Source organism: Notothenia coriiceps, unplaced genomic scaffold (genome assembly GCF_000735185.1).
Source record: "Notothenia coriiceps isolate Sejong01 unplaced genomic scaffold, NC01 NC01_scaffold00005560, whole genome shotgun sequence".
In the NCBI taxonomy this organism is placed as follows: domain Eukaryota; kingdom Metazoa; phylum Chordata; class Actinopteri; order Perciformes; family Nototheniidae; genus Notothenia; species Notothenia coriiceps.
In genome coordinates, this window is record NW_011338261.1 from 134,937 (window position 1) to 152,546 (window position 17,610).

General features: G+C 40.9%; 1 protein-coding gene across 2 annotated transcripts; it reads right to left on the reverse strand.

The window, feature by feature from the left end:
• Positions 1-8,247: 8,247 nt before the first annotated feature.
• On the reverse strand, positions 8,248-15,986 carry mdm4 (MDM4 regulator of p53). Of its 2 annotated transcripts, none has more exons than XM_010768317.1 (12): positions 15,805-15,986; positions 14,781-14,868; positions 14,597-14,671; positions 14,301-14,434; positions 14,148-14,197; positions 13,629-13,693; positions 12,484-12,580; positions 12,235-12,395; positions 10,967-11,149; positions 10,771-10,839; positions 9,558-10,666; positions 8,248-9,472 (listed from the first exon to the last, which is right to left on the reverse strand). In XM_010768317.1, the coding sequence occupies exons 2-11, from the start codon at positions 14,850-14,852 to the stop codon at positions 10,091-10,093; spliced, it is 1,482 nt and encodes a 493-aa protein (XP_010766619.1). In that variant the 5' UTR covers positions 14,853-14,868; positions 15,805-15,986; the 3' UTR covers positions 8,248-9,472; positions 9,558-10,090. The 2 variants fall into 2 exon arrangements, with proteins under 2 accessions (XP_010766619.1, XP_010766618.1); XM_010768316.1 differs by having other exon boundaries at positions 10,967-11,164; positions 15,805-15,985.
• Between the last annotated feature and the right edge of the window lie 1,624 nt (positions 15,987-17,610).

Consider the following 17,610-nt stretch of genomic DNA (forward strand, 5'->3'; position numbering starts at 1 on the left):
GTAGGCTGGCATTTAAACCCCTCTGCCTGCTGCAGGATCACAGGGTTAAATTTAGCACGAGCCCCCAGAAACCTGACACGACGTTTAGCTGTTGCTGCACATCTACACTTCACATCTTTGTTGGGCCCTGCTCTCTAGGGCTTTAGGGCCCGGGTGTGCGCGTATGCGCCCTTGTGTAGGTTTGTGCACTCGTGTGTGTCTTAAGAGGCCAGGATATGATCAAGTTGCCGTGGAAATGGGAGAGATAACCTGGGATCAAAGACGACCGTCTTAATGAGCTAATCCCAGACTCGCGTCTCCCTCCATGACACCATGCATAAAGTCCCCTGGCATGGGGGTAGAGGAGGGGGAAGTGGGGACAGTCTGGAGACAGCTGTCACTTCTACTAGGAGCCAATGATAAGCAATGACAACAAGTTGTTGGGCTCCTAGTTGTAGATGTAAAGGAAGTGATGCCAAAGTTGTTGTTTACTCTAAGCTTGGTCCCAGATAAACATTTATTGTGGTTGAAGGTTCAGAGATATGTCCTAAATCGATACTAAAGATGGAAAAGCTTATTTGCCATGAACACTCTCGCCATAATTGGGCATTTGTTTTTATGGAACCACATTCATATCTTCTGACTTTCCTCCGAAGATGATTGCACAGGGTGATGCAAGTGACCTTCGGGAAAATACTGGACTCGCGTTCAGACAGGCTTGTGCAGGAATGGACGGAGTATAGTCAGCCACAGTCATTCTAGAAACGAGTTGACACTGGGTACCATTACTCTCAGAAAGCGAGGGACAATAATCAGACGAGCACGCAGAGGTATGGCCTTCGTTGTCCTGACCTCTTTCAGTTAGCGGTGTTAGCCTAGCCACCGGGTGTTAATCCTTCCAGGACGTGTCTCACCTCATAGCTCAGCAGCTAATTCAGACTTGCTTCCGCTAGTATAGACAAACATCCAAAATACACACTTCTGTCAGCAGAGAAGTGGGCTGGAATGACAGGCATAGTGTGAGATGTGTTGCATCCCTGTGAATCCCATATTACTACCATGTGTTTATTTTCAAAATGTGTTTTATGCCTCCGTGCCAGTGACAGCTGGGACCGGAGGCTTTCTGTTGTTTACTGTTTGTCTTTCCGTCCGTCCCATTGAATGCAATATCTCAGAAAGGCCTGGAGGGACTTTCTTTAAATATGGCACAAACGCCCTCTTATTCTCAAGGATGAACTGATTAGATATATGTGGTTATGAGCCAAAATTCAAAGGTCAAAGGTCAAGGTCACTTTAAAAAAAAAAAAAAAAGGGTGGCCAGAATTCATACTTTAATTATGACCCTTTCACACAAATGTCTAACAGATAAAATGATGAAGTGATGACATGTTGTGCAGACATGGAAGTAAACTTCATCTTGACTGGTATGTGGAGGCACACAACTGCTAAGAGGTTCTGTTGGCAGTAATAAATGTGGAGCCAGAAAACTGACAAAAGGCACTGATATATTTTAAGTAACATTTTGTATTTAAATGTAATGTTTCATTATTAAAATTTAATGGAAAGTAATATATGAAGCTAACCTACCTTTAACCTCCAGTTGATAATTTAAAGTCTGAATTATTAACTATTTATTTAATATTATTATTCTAATAATTTTCCCTAACTCCAATATTTCCTGTCTTCCTCACCAGATTTTAAACTTTCCTTTATTCTTACACATAGATTAACATAATTAACCAGGCCTAGAGAGGAAGTAGATCCCCTGAAAACTCAAATACACACTAAGCACCAGCCTATACACTTAGCCTATCTAGCTACAACTTTGTTTTATAAATCTCCCAGTGTCAGTGTAGATAGTAAATAGTGTGGGTAATGTTATTTACCCACACTGTCGTAGAATCACTACAGTCTCTTGACAGTTGCTAAAGAAAAAGTTGTCACGAGAACGGTAACAATGTTGTTGGTTTATGCAATTTTAAATTTCACTGGAATTAGAAAACGAACTTTAAGTACGTAATTATAAGTATAATGATATATTTGTGACTAACTTTCTTTTCTTTTTTGGGCGGGCATGAATATGCACCTGTGGCAAAACATTTACAATATTACTATTTCCCAATTACGAGCTGCACGTTTGAATACAGCACAGTGCCCTGTTTCTTCAGATGTTTCCTCTTTGCTTTGTATGTCAAAATGTAGTTCCTCAGACTTAAAGTAATGGTATCTTGGGCTATTTTCAACACTCACAGCACCATATGATTATTAGTGTGTCATGGCAAGCATTTTGACATTAGAAATAGAGCAGGCATAATTAATAACACTAATTATGGGTACATTGTGTTTAATACTTCAGTTCCTGGGTCATGGCGTGGGCTGGCTCAAGGGGAATAGCTGACTGGCACACCTACAGTACATGGAGCAGAGCTGTAATCATTCTAATTAATTACACCTGTGCTCTTCCTGCTATCACAAGTGAACATGTCTGCTGGGAGAAAGGCCTTTTAGGAACCTGACTTGTAATTAGTGCTTTATTAAAGGCAGATGCTCAAGAGACTTACATATATGTTAAAGAAACACATACAAAGTTATAACAAGCAGGACAAGCCCACAGCATGTTGTACTGGAGCCTGGTTTGAGGGATCAAGCTGTAATTCACCACTTCCTTCTTTTATTGTACCTATTCCAGTACATTACTTATTCTTTGTTTTATAAGTTTAGGGTGTTAACATTAGATAGATAGATAGATATAATAAGGTACACGTATTATAAACAAAAACAAATCAATATTAGCGTCAAGTAAGGAGAGTAAGAATATACATTTAAATAAAAAAAATAGACATTAGCAGCAGGTGTATACAAATGTACAATAGAAAATATCAATATACAGTCTCACTAGGCTACAAAATATAAAGAAATATACAACAGACACATAATAGCATTGTATTAAGAACACATTCAATTGTGCAAAGTAGCTGTTGTGCAAATTGTATGTATTTTACTTTGCCTCTCAGCTATGAGTGAAAGTATCCCTCTGAATGTAAGATAAGATGATTTGTTGTACAGACAGGAGCCCTCTGGGACCCCCTCGGTCTGGCTGGACTGGCCCGCGGTCTCGTCCTCGGCTCCGGGTCGGGTTGGGGTTGAGGCAGAGTGCAGAGTGGAGGCTTGGCGCAGGACTGCGGTGGGCTGTCAGGTTAGTCTGTGATGGATAGTCACTGATGGTGGAGCGAGTACAAAGACGCCTGTGTTGCTCTCGGGGGGACAGCAGGGAGGGGGTCTGCAGTGTGTCAGAGTCACTCATAACCCTCTGTCATCGTAAACCCATTGTCAGCAGAACTAGAGAACTTGCGCGTGTGAGTGTTTTCTAGTAGTTTTTGGCACACACTTGTGTCTTGTTTGAGGAACAAGTCCCCTCTCAGCATTTGCAAGTGAGCACTTGAGATGGAGTAAACCAGAGGTCGGTGTTTATTTACTGTTTGCAGAAACTGTACCTGACTTCAATCCTATATTCAGGGAGGAAGTCAAACTAACAAAATAAATATCAGACACAATTTAAGTGACAATTAAAGATTCCATAAAAACCAAATAAAATGCAAAAATAAAAAATGCTTTTAGGCCAGTTTGAGTGTGATTTAGTGTGAGGCCAAATTATTTAAACACACAAAAATGTTTTTACTCAAAATCCCCATAGCAAGCGTGCATCGGTCGTCCCTGTGTGTGTATGTGTGTGTGTGAGCGTTTGTGTGTGTGAGCGTATGTGTGTGCGTTTGTGTGCGTGTGTGCGTGTGTGTGTGTGTGTGTGTGTGTGTGTGTGTGTGTGTGTGTAACAGGGATTGCCCTGTCACTGGCAACACTGTTCCACTTCTCCTCAGTGACAAGCAGCAGCACATTGTGGGACAGCTGAGCAGGGGGAGAAATGGGGGGGAAGGGGGGAGGGATCAGTCCTCCTAACCCCAGGTTAGCTTCAAGATCATCACTGACCTGGAGAACTGTCATCTGAGCGCAGAGGGGAAATCTCAGATATGTAAGAGGAGAATAACATAACAACAGTGAAGTAGTGTTGATTAAAGGGGGATGAACAAGGGCCTCTACCCTGAGATCCAATATGATACACAGTACCCACAAAACATGTAGTACAGGAGTATGAGTTTTTGGTGATAAATTGAACAGGTTTTCTATTTTCTTAATTATAACCTTGAAGTTTCAATGAAACATCTATATGATAGTAACACTTGTCTCTATTTGCTTTTTCTTTAAATATATGCTAAGACTTTTATTCGTTTGATTTTGAAGGTATAAGCCGTTGGTCTTCTCCAGAGAAAATACCTTAAGCTAATATTTGTAATGATAGGGGGAAAATAACAAGCAGGGTTTGGGTTCAACTCTACTTGAACCAAATTATCATCTGAAAAGACATATTTATGTTACAATGGTTGAATAGATGTCTTTCCATTACATTACATGACACTTTTATCCAAAGCAACTTACATACTCAGTACTGTGGGCAATCCCCACAGGAGCAATTTGGGGCGAAGTGTTTTGCCCAGGGACACAACGACATGCTGACTGCAGTGGGGTTTTGAACCTGTGACCCCCTGATCCAAACACCAATGCACAACCCACTACACCACACGCCTCCCTATGGCTTGCCTATAGACACATGTTGACATGTTCCTGTATGCAGTGTTGCCTGCAGTTTACTAACAAGAGAGCTCCTTAGATTAGTTGGCAATTATTTTTGAATTAATTAATTGGAAGTCTACCAATTAATAACTTCCCATTTTCCCTGAAATTACTATGAAAATACATTATATAATTTACAATGCATTGTAATATATATAAAGTTCCTTTCAAGCTAACTTATAAACAAGACTAACAAGACTTTTTGTATGTTGAATGAAATCTATTTTGTGCATTAACATAGTGCAATTCATCGAAATCATTAACTTTTCTGTCAACATTAAAACCTGATCAACCATTATTCTATTATTAAATATCTAAGTACAGATGATGGTTGCTGTAGGAGCAACATGTACATGGAATACAGATTAGTGTACAGTACAGTAAAAAATGGAAGGGGAAATGTGTTTTTGTATTAATGTATAATGGATGCATTGCTAGGTTTAAAGTCTGGACTCGTGCAACAATATTGTGGACTGGGTAAGTGCCTTTCAGAGGGGACATTGTCACCATAGTGACAACAAGAGATGCCCCACTGCGTCGTCCCGGAGACTGTCACCACACTGTCGCCATGATAACTGCACATCCATTACTGGACCCTTTGATAACAGTCTTTCATACATAGCTCTCTTCTTTTAGATTCTGTTGCTCTATACTGACGAATAATACAATTAAAATACACTAGACAACATTAATGGTGAAGTGTGTTGGGCAGTATACCCCGCCCATCAATACACAATGAAAGCAAATCAATCACTCTGAGGTAAATGAGTGGTAAGCCTTTAGATACCTGCTTTACTATGCCCCACTGATGCTGTTGAGTAATAAACCTTACATAAGCTGCAGTGCTGTGCCATATGACTGAACCCTGAAGGTGATGTGACACTATACGGCCTGGCTAATCAGCGGGAGAATACTCCCATTCATTGCAGTTCAGAATGAAGTGCCCACACCTGTGTTTTCACAGGGCTCTGGAGGCCTGAAGAAAGCTTTCTAAGTCAGGGGAAAAACAGTAGTTCTGTAGCCCAACCATGCTGCTGCTCACTGGGGCTTTTATCGCAGGGTAATCCCCTACAACAAACAGAATGGCCGGCATGTGCATATGCAGCTGTCGCAGTCTTAGTGCAAGTGGTGTCATGTTAAATCACAGGAATGGACTGAGCCCCTGAGCCATCCGCTGCCCTTCCCTGCACTGGCATCCCGCTCACTGCGAGGCTCCAGCACACAAACACATACAGTATACATACTCATGCCAACGTACATAACCCACTTCCCACTGACATACTTTGCAGCACATACCCTTGGAGTTATTCACTGTAAATAACTTGTGCTCCACATAAACCAGATTATTTACATGACATATATTCCAGTACTGCCACGGGTTCTATGATAATTAAAATACTCAGGTTCTACTGGAGGTAAATCAGAAAGGTGTCTGACAGGGTAAATCCAGGCTCTCATAACATCCATCTCGTTTAATTAGAAGGCAATTTACACCCTGATGTTGCACAAGTGTAAACCCCAATCTGCATAGCTCCTTTAGGAGACCCGCTGAAACCTGTCTAAGGCGAGTGATGTGTATATGAGCGCAATGTTGTGAGATCTGAGTAGCTATGCAGAAACTAGGACCCAGATCAATTCAGCATAGCTCCCATATATCATTTTCTGTGTCAGACCTCCTGCTGTAGGTAAGATGAGACAACAGCTTGAATATGTTTCTACTCAAATGGACTTTTATTGTGTCATATCTATCTCATTAACCCGTTATGTGTTCTCTTATTTGTTTGTATCTCTGTCTTTATTGTTTGTTTGTTTTATCTCTGGCTCCACTGACCTTCTCCCATATCAGCAGCAAGATTAATTTAGCATCCTGGTTTCTGGAGCGACAAAATAGTCGGGACACAACAGAGAGAAAGTGTGTGTGTGTGTGTGTGTGCGTGTGCGTGTGTGTGTGTGTGAAGGTGAGAGAGGATGAAGGTCCTGTCCACACATTCAGTTACAGATACCCAGACACACAATTGGAAGAAAGCAAAGATGGGTAACCAGGCTGGAGGTATGCAGACGAAGGACACCGGAAGAGGGTGACGCAGAAATACTTGTGTATATATAAAGCTGCTATAAAAGTACATAAGAAGGCCAGTAAGAGCAATAAGGTGATAAAAACCGGCAGAAGTATGAGAGCGATGTTTTACAGAGAGTTTCCATCCCAACTATTTTTCCTCTAGGAAGTATTGCATACGCCATAGGGGATAAAGCGAGAATGTGTTAAGTTATTCTGGGGTGGAGATACTGTCACCATGGAAACATTCAGATCCCTTACCACTCCCTGGGCCGTGCCATTGTGAAGCTGCCATGTCACCATGCAGGGGTGTGATGCCATGCTTCGTGTCTACGCTCTGTGACGTTCGTACAAAGCAGTATGCTCTTCTTGATTTAGATGCAGGGTGAGAGGAAGCAAGTATGGCTGTCACGAGCATTTATTACTCAGGGGGAAATCACAGGGAGGACGGCAGCATACATGTAATGTCTGCCAGCGGTGGAATTTAACTAAGCATTTAAAGTACCACTGCGTATTGAAGGACATCGTTTTATTCTAGTATTTCCATTTTATTATTCTTAATATTTCTACTCCACTTCAAGTTTCAACTTTCTTCTCAGAAACTAGGATGTTATGTCATAACTTATAATAAGGTATTGCTGTAGATGTAACTACCAGACAGTGTATTTAAGCAGAGCTGGATCAGTTGATGAGTCTATATAAAGTAGGGTCAATAGAAATACTACATTATCATTTTTCAGTTCCAGCCTCTCAAATGTATAGATTCATGCTAAATTACTTATGTTAAAAACATCTGCAGACTAATCCATAATAGTAAACAGTCATATTTACAAATATTTAAAAATGAGTTCAATGATGGCTCCACGCAGTAAAATGCTGCTCACACATAAAACATAAAGAATAATGATCTAATTATATAATAGTAACAATCAAAAGCCTTACTGATAATATTCAAATGACTATCATTTGCATATTTACAGGTATTGATACTTTTACCGAAGTACAAGGTCTGAAAGAGCTCCCCCCAATGTTGATGTTGGCTATTCAAAGAGCCATGTCCACTTTAAAGCACTTTGAGTCAAATAACAGTTTAAGAGTTTAATGTAATTATATATGTTTACTGAAACATCTCAACCTTTTTGTGGTTTCAGAAGGTGGAGAGCTTCAGAGAACGCCCCTTTCTTCACACTCAGGGTATATTCCCTAATGGGTTATTATTATCTATCTAACTCCCAGGGGTAATATAGCTGAAGTATTTATGCAGGTTACAAAGCAGAAGTGCTACAGCAACAAATAGTGGACTGGAGGATATGGTGTCTATCCCAAAAATAAGGAAGCAGGACAGTGAGTAAGCAGAGGAGAGTTGCAGGTGCTGGAGAGCAGTCAAGAAGGAGAGGACACATGACAGCTGGCCTGTCATACAATGACTTACTCTTCAACCAAAACACACACACCCAGCTGCAGTGGGTACTGTAAATCAACGGTCTCTGGTCTGCAAGATAACTAAATAAATCACTTTCAACTCGTTATTGCTTTATGAAACTTAATTTTATTCCATGACAGGTAGAAAAAACAACTATATGAGCTGTACCATGTTAACCCTCATTACTCTTAGAACTGCAACAAGTCAGTCATTTAGAACCAGTATCAACTCTATAATACGTGCTTAGCCATTTCTATAGTCTTTATATAGACAAAGCTTTATTTCCCTCGGTGCACAATTATGTAGATAAATACAACAGGTTACATTAATCTTGTATAGCTCTTATACATCTAATATAGCTCTCACAGCAGCTCAGTGCTGGCTCTAGTCACAACGGGAGGCATGCTCTATGAATGCATTACATGTTATTACCGTTACTGTACAGTGGCAGTGGGCACGAGTTAAATTATGAGACTTCCCCACCTGCTGGCTGAAAGATTAAGCACAAGTAAAGAGGAGATCAAGAGCTACGACATTCCCTCCGCGCTGAGCAGAGTCAAGAATGAAAAACTTTCGGTCACTGGATATCCAACTGTTAGCGTTTTAGAGCATACTGTATTTGGAGGAAGCTCACACACTGATACAATCTTCAAATAATACAGAGCCATAAAAATAAAATATATACTATACAAATTAAAGTTCAGAGTCATTACGTGGCAGTGTAACGCTGAAATAAAACCTCCAAGAACAAATGCCATCGAGGGTACATTTAGTAACTTATCCTGTGTCCTTTAACTTTTCAAATATCTTCCAGAAAAGGATTTTGCTGTACAACACAGAAGAGCTTCGTAACACACGCAGCCTTTCTGCTTCATTAGAGGTGATGGTCATCTGAATTAAAACTGAATCATAAATAAATTAAATACTGAATATACAGGAACTGTTCATTTATCAACCGTTCAGCAAGAGATGTTAAGTACCCTTTCTGAAAGATAAGTTAAACTACCAACAATTATATGACATGACTTACTGCAGGCATAACTGTCATCAGAGACTTGGCAGCTGTGAATATGGTATTGAATACATATTAAACATCAAATTACTAGCCCGAGAGGAAATTACAGTAAATACTTCAGCTGTGCATTCTCAAGCAGGCTAAATTCAATTCTACATTTTAAAACAATGTGTTGAGAAACTTGACTTAAACCACATTTGTATTGTACATCCAAGTATGCTGAGAAGATTGAGAAGCGTAAGAGGATACTTCCATGGAGCTGCAAATGGTTCCTTCAATCTTGTCTTCATAACTCAAATAAGAGCCACAACACCTAAAAGGACATAAAGAGGTTTTTTTTTTAATGTTTTCAAAATGGCCTATTAAATGCCTTATGAAATGTTCTTGTAGTTTAGTACCTGCACTGATCTTTCCATGTTGTCCAGATGAAGGCTCTCGTGGATCTACTGTATGGGGAAAGAAATCAGACAAAACTAACAGAACTAAGAGAAGCAATAATAACCAGCATCATTCAATGTAAAAAACAAGAACATTCACAGCCTGGAGAACAAGGCTTCATGAATTCAAATAAAAGCTCACACAAACTGTACACACCTAGGTGATCTTCACATCAATAAATACTTTTGCATGTCCCTTATTGACAATGTGGCTCCAAAACAAACATTTGGTAGGACAAACTGTCATGTCCAAGATGTCTTCTAACAATACTTCAGAGGCACTGTGATGTAAAGTAAAGCATGCAACCAAGAGCAAGCTTCACCAAGTGCTATACTTATAATAAATGTGTGTGTATCTGTGTTGGTTTTAATGGTAAGGTGCACGTTTTGTATGTGTGTGTGTCTATGAGCAGAGTGTGCATGTGAACTGTCGAATGTGTGTTGTATTGTTATGTTGTCGTGTCCCTAGAAGCTAGCAGATGTGTGTGCACCGTTTAGATGAAGAATATCTTAATAACTTTTTGAATGATTTTCCCACACCCAGGACAAGGAGCGTGGAACTTGTGAAGCCTCCTTGCACATGTGAAGCAGGTGAGCAGGTGAGCCGTACGTCCGTGTATGATGTTCCCGTTGCGTGGTCGCACTCGACACAGCTTGCAAAGCTCCAACAGGGCCTCGGGCCTAACTTCTTCAATCTCCATGCCCAGATTCTCCTGACTGTCCCCCCCTGAAAACTGCCCATCACTGAGAAAGCTGGAGGGCCAGGGCTCCTTGCCTTTCCTTGAAATCATAGTGGGCAGTGGGCGGTCGGCTGTGGAGTGGGAGGGCAGGATGACGGGGTCCGACACCGTCCTGCTGCAGTCTGGGACGTCAATGCCCGCGTCACTGTCATCCTCCTCATCATTATCATGGGTGGTGAGAGAGCTGCATGCTGGGATGTCAGGAACGGAGAGGGAATGGGCGAGTCGGGGGACATCTTTGTACCAGTTCTTACGCAGAGCCCAGCAGCGCACACAGTACTTCTGGAAAGGAGTGTTGTACTTCCTGCATTCTGAGCACTGCCACGCATCCTGAAGGGGAAGGGACATCCAAAGTCACGCATGTGCAATTTTTAAATCAACAGCTTATTAAAAACAACCTACAACATAGAGTGAGAAAAGAAAACCATAGAAACCTGTGTGGAGATCTCTGTGTCCGTGTCATCGCTCAGACACTGAGAGTCCTCCTCTGGTTCTTCCTGCATCTTCAAAAATATATAAACAAGACTTTTAGTCAAACGTCTCGTAGTATTTTTGGCGCATTTATTTCTATTATCAAAATATTTGAGGTTATATGAGCCTGACAATTAAAGATAAAAAACAAATGGCTACCTCTTTATCTGCTTTCTCCTCCTTCCCTCCTCCATCGTCATCCTCAGGTAGCACCTCCCCTTCTCCTGCGCTCCCTTCATCCAGTGCAGCCTCTTTCATCTCCACGCTCACCTGTTCACTCCCACCCTCCGTCAGGAACCAGAGGTCGTCGGTGGTGTCCGACACGATGGCCGTGTCCTCCTCCTGTGCAGGAGACAGCTGACACATCAGTCAGACCACCACTGTTACACTCCAATTTGTGCAATTTGCCAACATGTGTCTCTTAAGGGCTGAACCAAAAGCTACTCATACGTAGGGATGGGTATCGTTAAGGTTTTAACGGTACCACTACTTTTATCGATACCGCTTAACGGCCCGGTCTTTTAACGGTACTTTTATCGGTTCTTTTGGAGAAAAAAAGAAGGTAAACTAACTAAACAAATTGTAAACAAAACTAACATTGCTTTTTATTTAAATTAAATACATAATATTTCACATCAAAAGAAACAACAACATTTTAACAAATCGTATTAAATAATGTGATGACAGAACTGTAAACAGAATAGCTGAAACTTTAACAAAATAAATAACTCAGTTACCTCTAATCATTAACCCATGTTTGTATCATGGAGTTAACTCCGTGTGTTGCTGCTAGCATACATAATACCGGACGTGGAAAAGTTACTCGTGGATGGGGCTACAGAGCTACTAGAAAGACAGTCAAAAACGGTGCATTTTTCCGTCTGAATGTGCACTTTTGTAAGATGTTTAGACAAATTGCTCGTGTTACTGCCCTTACATGCTAAACTCTTATTGCACTTTTGGTAACGAGCATTGAGACGGGTAAAGTTTAACCACACCTCGGAGCGCGTTCTCTCCGCCATCTCCTCTGTGTGTGTGTTGCATGCATGTAGCAGCTGCGTGTGTAAACTGCATGTGTGTAAACTGCATGTGTGTAAACTGCATGTGTGTAAACTGCCCCGCCCCCTCGCAGACAGACGGGAGAGAGATCGAAAATACTAAAGATAATCATAGAAGCATTTTGCAGTCTTTTTGCATGTTAGAAACGGAGTTGGCGACACTAACACCGCAATATAATGTTTGTGTAGCAATAATACATGACATATTTTTTACATGTCTCCAGTACCGATAAAAAGACCGCTAACGTTGGAGCTTAACGGAACCACGGTCTTTAATAATTCAGCCCCGGGGCCCGTTTAATACCGGGGCTCGGTACCCATCCCCACTAACACGAGTTGAACTTTCTAACAACACATGAGGTTTCTTACTTGGTTAGTGTGGATGTCAGTGGAGCCGTTGCTCCTGCGGCTGTAGTTACTACGGAGATTACCCAGAAACCACCAGGGGAGGCCAGATAGGTCCCACTCGTCTAAAGTAACATCCAGTTTTGGACGTTTGCAGGCTGACCGTGGCAGGCCTTCAAGGGAGTCTGGAGAGGTTTAGAATCGTTACATTCAGCATTTTGAGCGGGTCTTCTCCAGGGAGATTTGCATTTTATAAACCGATTGTTTGTTTACCATCGTCGGGCTCCCGAGGTCTTCGCTGGGAGGGGGTCGGCAGGAGAGGCGCAGCACTGACAGCCTCCAGCCCTGCTTTGACCACACCTCCACATATCTGGGAGGGGACATGTGAAGGACAAAAGTTAGAAACAGAGCCGTAACTGGGTACTTGGAGGGCTCGCAGCTCCTTTTCAAGGTGGCCTCTGGGTAATGGGAACAAGGGGCAGGGCAATTAGGGTACGGGACAGTGGGGAGGGAGGTAAAAACACACTTTTAAGATAAAAAGGGAGAGCAAAAGCATGTGGAGAATGAAAGAAAAAGGGAACGAGAAAGATGAGGTAGAAAAGCCAGTGTACTAATAAACACAGTGAAGAAACTAGTGAGTCAAGATTAAAAAAACAACTTTAAAAGTTCCATTCAAGTAGTGACTATGATCTATACTGAACCAAATATCCATGAGAAAAATATATGGACTTTTGAAAAAAACATTCAGGTCATCATCAGAATCAAACTTGGCAAAAACCTCAGAGTATGATTTATTACATGTGTTTGGATTTGAAATGGAGTAAATGATTTCATTCATTAAGCCAGTGAAGAAAAACCAAGAACTGGCTTCAGCTCATCAGGGGTTAGACAGAGTCTTAGCCAGGAGTAGCTGCTTTAAAGGTGGATGTTGAAAAGGGGTGGGAAAAGGGTGTTGGAACACGGGGGTTGGGGGGTTATGGTAGGGCCTGTGGCTGGATCAGGAGCTGCGACCCTCCAGTTTCGGAGCAGAGAAGAGAACTCTGAGACAGACAGAGAGGGTGACTCTGCCCCCCCATCCACTGGGTGGTGCTGGTGGATCGCAAAAGAGTGCAGATATTACCACCAGACCAAAGCAAGGATGGGGTTGTACAGAGACGGTGCCACTCTGTACAAATTCACAGCAACGAAGACAGCAGCCCTTACCCCCCCCCTCCTCATTACACACAAGCAGTCTGCAGCTCGCTTTAGCTACACTTGCTACACTAAGGCCAACTGGTCTCAATCAAACATTGGCATCAGTGTGTGGCCGCGAATGATACAAATATATCATTTATTTATTTTTTAACAAATGCTGTGTGTAGCGAGGTGAGAAAGGTTTGGGGTCTCTGTTTCTCCAGAGCACCATGTTTCGGTTTTACCTGACCACGATCCTCCACTCCGCCCTCTACACACTCACGGCCCACAGAAAGATTCTCTGCAGCGTCTGCATTTCAGATAAGACACAGTAACAGAAAAAAGAAGACAACCCCACCCTTTAATTATAGAATAACACACTCTCTCACTAAGGCCTTCTTTTGCTGCTTTTTAGGACAAGCTTGAATGCTGTTGCTCTGGTCCCTGCATGTCCAAGAGATGCATAAACTAATCACAATCATTCATAATGTGTGCAAGAAGAAGGCTGAAACATGTTTAGATATTCTCCATATACCTCGGGATGTTTTCTTTTAAATAAGGCTAAAGAAGATGTTAAAGAAATGAAATACTGTGTTTGTCAAACCCAAAGGGAAGAGGGAAATTAAATATTTGCGTTTCAAATCAACAGAAATGTTCTATAGGAAATATATTCAGACATTCCGTGTCCTTTCATGAAGCCCCGTGACAGAAAATTCACTTCATATAACAACTGTATAAAAGCCAAAAATGAATATGCGACTTACCAGAACCACCAAGCACAACTAAATATTTCTTGAGCATTTCATACACCGGGCTGAAAAATGAGAATATGAGAGATTAGAATGACCCTCCTTTTCTAAGATGTATAATCAATTATTAGTGTTGGCCAAGAGCTAAATTACGGTGTGGATAATTACCTCGGGTTCTTGACGGAGAAGCTCTCCACCTCCAGCAGCTCTCCCAAAGGGTCATCCTGGCAGTGGACTATGTGCTGCCTCTGTTTGTCATACAGTTGCTTTCCCATGATGTACTGACCCAAATAGTGCATCACCTACACAAAATACTGAATATCAGATATCACAAGGCACCTACAGGGTAGATATTTACCTATAGGAACACAGTACTGAACATAGTCTGAAGAACACTTGGTTATTAGCCAGTCCGACAGGCTGCACACTAACAAACATGCTTAACATTTCTCCTGACAGCTCACCTCTTTGAGTGTAAAGACTTCTTCCTGAGCTCCGGCAACACGCAGAATCTGCAGGAGAGGGGCTTTTGGTTGTACCTGGGCGGGAAGAGCAGTACCACCATTTAGCTTTCTATATGAAGTATACATGTGATGTTGGATAATTATACAGGCAAATAAACCAGTCATGGTTTTTGTTTAACTGTACCTGATTTCCCTCTCCAGGCAGCGTTCTACATGATGAGCTTGATGCCAGAGGCTCGGCCGACAGGGCGTTCATAGTAAACAAACTAAGTCTGAAACACAAAATGATAACATGTAAGATAAACCAGCCTATACATTCACATGCATTTTCCATACAATCACATAATGCTGATGTCAAAGTATTTCTGTTTTGTGCTATTTTGTACTTTCACTCAGTACTTTTCAATCGTGTACTTTTAGTCTACTACATTGATGTAATAGTTACTTTGCAGATTTGCATTAATAATATGAAATAGAAACAATCCTTAAATAGGACTTTATTTACACGTGGATTCAAATACACAAGCTACCCTGCAGCATACAAAGTAATAATTAACATAGCTGGTAATAGCTGCACCATTACTAGCTTTGATAACACTTTAATGCATCAATAATTATAAACAAAACACATTATATATATTATTCTGTAATCTGCATAATGAGTACTTATATTTGGATGCTATACTTTTCTTAAAATAACATTGTGATAGCATGACTTTTACTTGTAACAGAGTATTCCCACTTTTACTTTGAGATCCGAATACTTTTTCCACCTCTGGCTTCAATGTATTATTGTGAAATGGTAACCCCACCAAGGCTTACATATTTTACCAAATGTTGTGGTTGTATGTGATCGAAGCGAAATAGACAGCAGTAAAAACAATCTAGCGTAGCTGAGCGCTGCCTGGGTGGATCCTTACCCAACTGATAACGTGTTATATTTTTGCAAGAATTACGGTCTTTCAATAACAAGGCCAACCTAGATCGATTAGCCTAGCCAGCAAACGTTGGATAAATGGGTGAAATGTTAATTTAACACACAGAACAATGGCACCTTGCTAGCTACTGGCATGTGAACTGTAACATATGTGAAGCAGTGGCAGGTGACAAGCACGCCACAGTTACTAGTGAACGTGCCAGTTAGCTAACTAACGACAGGGCTAACGTTAGCTAGCAAGCTATTTCCTGAACGTTGAAAATTATCTCACCGTGATGAGTTGACATTACTTCCCAGCTGCTAGTTACATTGTCCCTCACGCCTTAACAACTCGCCGATACTCTTTAAATATGTATATATAGCTAAAGAAAGCTGGCGTTTTTAACTATAGCGCACTCTAACAACACACAGTTAGCATAGTTAACTACAGATTCAAAACGATGAATGCGGCTACAACTTCCGGCTGTTCAGACAGATAGACCAGGAGTATGGCGCCCCCTATTGTTTGATAAAAGCCTCATAGTTACACAATCGTCTGATATAACAACCAGTCAATGGAGATAACACTATCCTTATTGAGAGCATTAATGCAAGTTATCCAAGAGCTTTAACAATAATGGGAACTAAGCACCTGGGGGAAATTGTAGGTATAGATATGTTTGATATAGTGGTACATTTATATTTCCATTATTTCAGTTGTTGAATAATGCTCAAGTAGCCTACTGTACTTAAGAACACATTTGTGGTACTTGTAGGCTACTATCCGGGCTAATTTTTAAATGTCTGTCTGAGGGATTGTGGCGGGAATTTGTTTATCAAATGTGGATAGAGAATCAAAGCATTCAGCGGTCTTTGTCGTATTTTATTTCTTGCAAGAAAGTTCCGTCAGTCATACAGAGAGGATACAGTCAGCCGAGTGAAAGGCGAAGAATAGAGTTTGGGTTGCATATTTAAACACAGAGAGAGGAGAAAGGGTTGGGGTTGAGCTTGGTGATAATGAAAGGAACATTCTGGAAGTTAGGGAGGCCCAGCGGGGAGGGCATACTGTATCAGGATGTTCTCAGTTCAACTGAGTTGAAGGTCATACTGAGGACAAAAAACCAACAACAACAACAAAGCATACATCTTTTGGCTGGAACAATGCCAGTGGTTTGCCAACAAATATTTTAAATGGACTAAGGTTGAGAGCTTGATTAATTAATTATTTTATTTTAAAATGTATTTTTCAATGTGTAATTTTATAGTTTTCTGGGCGATAAGTTAGTATTCATTATGAAGAAATAATGTCTCTGCTCAGTGCATTAAATATGCAGAACTTTGATCCAATTAGAAAAACAACTAAAAAAAACAACTAAAAAATCAACAATGGCTAAGACAATTATTTGTTTACCTTTGCTAGGCATTAGTTCAATGAAATCCATTTGCAGGTGATCCATTTTTTTTCATCTTGGCGTAAAATATTAGTTTTACAACCCGTAGGGGGTTTAAGTCCCCTACGTGTATTGGGGTTTAAGTCCCCCCGTAGGTGGTTAAATATTATACTCACTTACTTATATATATATAATAATATCATTGTGTGATTCTTATTTGCTAATGTGTATCTATATTTCCTTCTTCTCACACATCTTAGCTAAGCTTGGGAGCATTCCTTATTAAGAAGATTTGTTGCGGTGTAGTTAGCTACAGTCTATGTGCACCAACAGTATGACCTTCAACTCAGGTGAACTGAGAACTTCCAGAATGCTCCTTTCATTATCACCAAGCTCAACCCCTCCCTTTCGATATATTATACTTTTTACTTCACTTGATTTTACTGACGGTCAAGCTACTAGACACTATAGAAATTAAGATCTCTGCATACTAAATATACTGTCTATGCACATCAAGTGTTTTATTATCACCCGACAGCCAATACATGTACAGCTCAAACTCTCTTAATAATTTAAGTCATCTTTCTTTCTTATAATTTCCATTTATTTCGAACGATTGGGAATTTTACACTATTGCCTGGACAAAATATTTGAAGGATGACACGTTGAGCTATGAGAATCTCTGGTTGTCTGAACTACTAACCAAG

Coding starts and splice junctions, on each gene's coding strand:
- mdm4 (XM_010768316.1), bottom strand. CDS start 14,852: ATGAACGCCCTGTCGGCCGAGCCTCTGGCATCAAGCTCATCATGTAGA. Junction 14,672..14,780: donor TGCCTGGAGAGGGAAATCAG/GTACAGTTAAAC, acceptor CTTCCCGCCCAG/GTACAACCAAAAGCCCCTCT. Junction 13,694..14,147: donor AGTTGTGCTTGGTGGTTCTG/GTAAGTCGCATA, acceptor TCTGAAATGCAG/ACGCTGCAGAGAATCTTTCT.